Here is a 4,964-nt window from a genome sequence, read left to right on the forward strand (position 1 = left end):
GCCCTGGGTTTCAGCCCTAGTAACACACACAGACACACACACACACACACACACACACACACACGGGCAAAGATGAATCTAGAAATGAATAAACAAAGGGCCGGGGATTTAGCTCAGCGGCACAGCGCCTGACTGGCAAGTGCGAGGTCGTGAGTTCTATTCCCGGTACAAAAAAAAAAAAAAAAAAAAGAAAGAAAGAAACAGAATGCTCATCCACTAATTCTCTGTAGAATGCTGGCCAAATGATCTATTACTCTAAATAGCCACATAGAAGCCAAGGAAGTAAATGAGTTACAAAACAACTAGTAAAAATAGGAAAATGAGCTTTTTAAAGAGCTTTTTGGAATTCCTTAACAAGCTATTATTGAACATTTAACAAAAAAACTTAGAAAAAATAACTTGAACAACTTTTTCTGAGGGGGGGGTCTCACTATATAGTTCAGGGTGACCTTGAACTCACTATGTAGTCCAGGCTGGCCTCCAACTTACAGTGACCCTCCTGCCTCAGCCTCCCAAGCACTGCAATTACAGGAGTGTGCCACCACACCTGCTTTGACCAATTTTTTTTTTTTTTGTCTTTTTGAGACAGGGTCTCACTATGCAGTTCAGGCTGTCCTTGAGCTCACTTTGTAGCCCAGGCTGGTCTCAAACTCCCAATGATCCTCCTGCCTCAGCCTCCCAAGTCCTGGGATTACAGGCATGCACCACCATTGCCAGCCTTGACCAATTTTTTTTAACGCTTAATAACAACAAATATTAGTTCTACTTAGATTAGTTACATCAAAGTAGTTTATTTCAATACAAGGACTTGAATACAGGCATGGAATGTACCAGATTATTTAAGGCATGATGTTTGAGACAGGCTTCTCATGGCTAGGTCCATTGTGTCCTGAATTCTCACGTTTATTTCTATCAGGGAAGAATTTCTGCCAGATGCTTTTGCGTTTTCTTCTGGGTCAATGGGGAGGAGGGTATGGGGGTTGAACAGATACCGCGGCTCCCCCAAGATGCCAACCCTGTAGAAAGAATCAGCAGCACAGCTCAAGTGCAAGGCCAGCGAGTGACGCAAGGTTGTGGTTACGATTGTGACTGCCTCTGTGTGTCTGAATGCACACATATGTGTGTGTACAGCAAAGACTGACACACAGACACACACTTTTTTTTGGTACCAGGAATCGAACACACAACCTAGGGTTTGCCAGCTAGGTGCTATGCCGCTTAGCTATATCCCCCGCCCCCCACCTTTTTAAAAAAACTGTCCTCAGGGCCAGGGATGTAGCTCAGCAGCACAACGTCTGCTCAGCAAGCACAAAGTCTTGAGTTGGATTCCCAGTATCAAAGAAAAAAAAAAGCTGTACCCAAAGTGAGACCCTCTCTCAAAAAATTTAAAAAAAATTTTAAAAAGCTGTCCCTATTCCCATGAAGTACCCCTTATATACCGGTTCAAAACACAACTGCAAGCAATATTTTGTACTGGCCCTTCCTACATTCCCAAAGATGCTTCCAATAGTAGAAAAATCTTCGCTTTAAAAGATCTGTTTCAAGCAGGGCGTGGTGGCGCATGCCTATAATCCCAGCAGTCTCGAGGCTGAGGCAGGAGGATCTTTGAGAGCTCGAGGCCAGCCTGGGCTACAAAGTGAGTTCAAGGCCAGCCTGAACTACACAGCGAGACTCTGTCTCAAAAAGACCAAAATAAATAAATAAACAAAAATAAATAAAAGATCTGTTGCTCACTACTCAAAGCTAGAACATTGGAGGCTAGCGTAACTTTCAGGAATTCTGTCCTGGTCTAGTTGGGTGTAAGGAGAGACACTATGGACAGGAAATAGGGAGAGGGGTGGGGCGGTCTGTACCCAGCCCTCTATCACAGGCATGGTGCCCGCCCCACTCTCCCGGACCAACCAAGTGATGCCAGCGCCTTCCGCCTCTGTCCTTGGCCACTTACACTGGCAAGGGCACAGAGTCCTGGCTTGACATGTGCTTCCCCACATAGCCCGACCGTCTCTCGCCTCCTTGGTACTTTTTCTCAGCAATGTTCTGAGCTTTTTCCCTGAGAGACGGCAGCAGAGTAGACACGACTGGAGAGCGCATGTTAATGGCTTTTTTAATTGCTGGGCGTTTCGCCATCATCCTCCTGTGGGAGCAAGAAGGTGACATTAAGGTCCCATGATCCTTTACACTAGCAACATCCTCGAGCTTAGGGAAGTCAAAAGATCATACCTGAGCCAGGCACAGTGCTGCATACCTGTAATCCCAGCCCCTCAGGAGGCTGAGGCAGGAGGATTGCAAGTCTGAGACCAGCCTGGGCCACTTAGCAAGACCTTGTCTTCATTATTTTTTGTTGTTGTTGTTGTTTTAGGTACAGAGAATCAAACTCAGGACCTCACACTTGCCAGGCAGGCGCTGTGCTGCTGAGCTATATCCCTGGCCTGACTTTGTCTTTAAAAAAGAAATAAGCAAGCAAACAAGCAAACAAAGAAGTCCTACCTGAACTGTACCAACGTCATACGCTTCCTCTCCCCTCCCGATTCTTCATCTTCATGCCTCCGTCGCGGGATGTTGAACATATTGGTCCGGAAGAGCCTTCCTATCTCTTCCTCAATCTCTGTCAAGTGCTGACGCCGGAAAACAATCCAAGCTACGTGCGTACAGAACGTGAAAAAGGACTACAACGAAACACGGGGGAGGATCACCATCCCTCAAAATGACACGAAGACTCCCACCTCGCATAACACTGCCGAAAAGACGCAGACACAGATGACCCACTTCTCCCAGCTCTGGGCGGCTGTGTAACTGTACACGTACTCGCCTCTGAGGGAGGAGAATCAGACCGGAATTCTAATGCCAAGGTCTACAGTTTGTCAGCATCCCTTCTAGCAAAGATATTCACTGAAAATACATCCCTAACAAATGGCTATTGTCCGTTGCTATACATCACGTTTTATTTGAAAGTTAAGTCCCCAAAAGGTAAGTGACTCACCTCGAAGAATTTCCAGTCTTTTTGTGTGTCTGACATTTTATCCCTGTAACATAACAAATCATAATTATAGGTTGAGATGGAAGACCAGGCTTTACAGATCTAGCACTCATCTTCCCCCAAAGGTAATATTGTGACCGGTGGCCCCAAGAGGATTCAGGACATCAATACTAGCAAGGGACGTTGGTCACAGGTCTCAACATTTTCTTCAACTTTCTAGGTGACCCAGATCAAAACCCCTGGAGTGTCTGGTCAAAAGTTAAATCAAGGTAGATTCAGGATAAACCAGAGAGTGAGGAATGTATTCTTCCAAATGCCTCTGGTGATGCATGTGTACTGGAGAAGTAAGGCCAGTGGTCAGAGGGTAACAGGTAATATGGTTTTTTTTGAGACAGGGTCTCACTGTGCAGTTTAGGCTGGCCTTGAGCTCACTTTGTAGCACAGGCTGGTCTCGAACTCGCAAAGATCTTCCTGTCTCAGCCTCCCAAGTGCTGGGATTACAGGCATGTGCCACCACACCCAGTTCTGGTAATAGGTAATATGAGGTATTAAGTAGGTTTCAACGTGCAGAATTAGAGGGTAAATCTAGAAGAAGATGAAGAACAGAAACCTTAAACAATGCAACGGCTATTAGGTGCTGGGAGACACACCATACAAGCCACAGACTGAGGTCAGTGCTGTGTTCCTCCTTCTGATGGATACAGGCAGATTTGAGCCTTAGTTCTTCAGGGCAGACAGTTGCTCAAGAGTCCCCACAATATGAATTCAAGGTTCAGGATGCTGCACCAGCATAAGCCGCCTAGTGAACTCAGCCTCACCTTCCCAGTAGGTCCTGCCATTCTGTTTTGTTTTTGTGTTTTGGTTTTTTCCAGTACCGAGAATCGAACTCACGACGTTGCGCTTGCCAGGCAGGCGCTGAGCTGCTGAGTTAAATCCCCAGCCCCGGTCCTGCCATTCTGATTTGGACTCCGTGGCTTAGGAGAGCAGGCGGGCCCTTGAGAGCTGACTGAGTGGCCAGCAGACCTGCAGCCACTCGGTCAGTCACGGGCACCAAGGCCGGAGCCAGTGCACCCCACTCACGATCCTGGTTTTACTCCTGGTTTTGCTTGGTCTTCCCTGGAGTGACTGTGACTTACAGGACCGGCCCAGGCCCAGGCTCTCCAGAATTTTCCCAAATACCCAAAGTTCAGCAAAGGTGACCCCAAAGTATCAGGATCCCCAGTGTTCTCACAGGGACTTTGGCTTGTACGGGCCCCAAGGCAGCCTTCCTTTTGGGACATGCGGCTATAGAGGCAGGTCAGCTTTCCTGGGGCCTGGCCCTCCCTCCTGCACACTCCTCTCTATCCACTGACTTCCTCTCGGCAAGACTTCAGCAAAGAACATTAAGTGCTTACAGACCGTTCATCCCCAGTACCGCAGCCAGCCCTTTACACCGCTGTCAGGCTTGGTCCTCCTAGCACCCCTGGAGGTAGACAGCACGGTGGCTCCCACTCCAGAGAACTCAAGTCCAAGGACTTACTTAGAGACAGATCTCGTACTACCCCTACCCCTCAGGCCTGAGAAATCCACACCTCTACCCTCACAACCAGAACACGAGGGAGAACGGCTTTTTCCCTTAGAATAATTTGCAAAAAAACTGCAATTAATAATTTGTAGAAATACCGCACAACAGAGACCAGCTGAAGCTTTTTCGAGTCCAACATCAATGCCACCTGGGGCCTCCACCTGAGAGGTTTCTGCCCTTGTGTGTTCTCTACCAGCTGCAAGCAGCGACTGCGCAGGCCCCGCCAGGCTGACACAGGACACCAGCTAGAGTGCTTTGGGTACAGCAAGTCAGCTTGTGCTTTGGAGGAAAGTTTAGAGCCACATCCAGCCAGCACCATCTTAGCATGGTTTATTTATTTATTTATTTTTGTCTTTTTGAGACAGGGTCTCGCTATGCAGTTCAGGCTGGCCTTGAGCTCACTTTGTAGCCCAGGCTGGTCTC

The 4,964-nt window shown here is 47.7% G+C and overlaps 1 protein-coding gene across 3 annotated transcripts in view; it reads right to left on the reverse strand.

Annotated features, from left to right (window-relative positions):
- Positions 1–771: 771 nt before the first annotated feature.
- The window catches only part of Ppp1r36 (protein phosphatase 1, regulatory subunit 36), a 26,801-nt gene continuing 22,608 nt past the window's right edge, over positions 772–4,964 (reverse strand). For all 3 annotated transcript variants that reach the window (XM_013521901.1, XM_013521899.1, XM_013521900.1), the window contains 4 exons: positions 2,981–3,023; positions 2,488–2,666; positions 1,946–2,134; positions 772–1,016 (listed from right to left, as the gene is read on the reverse strand). In XM_013521901.1, the coding sequence (XP_013377355.1) occupies positions 836–1,016; positions 1,946–2,134; positions 2,488–2,666; positions 2,981–3,023 (592 nt within the window). In that variant the 3' untranslated portion in view covers positions 772–835. The remainder of the gene's footprint in view (positions 1,017–1,945; positions 2,135–2,487; positions 2,667–2,980; positions 3,024–4,964) is intronic.

This window comes from Chinchilla lanigera, unplaced genomic scaffold, assembly GCF_000276665.1.
Source record: "Chinchilla lanigera isolate Chin_1 unplaced genomic scaffold, ChiLan1.0 scaffold00065, whole genome shotgun sequence".
Classification (NCBI taxonomy): Eukaryota; Metazoa; Chordata; class Mammalia; order Rodentia; family Chinchillidae; genus Chinchilla; species Chinchilla lanigera.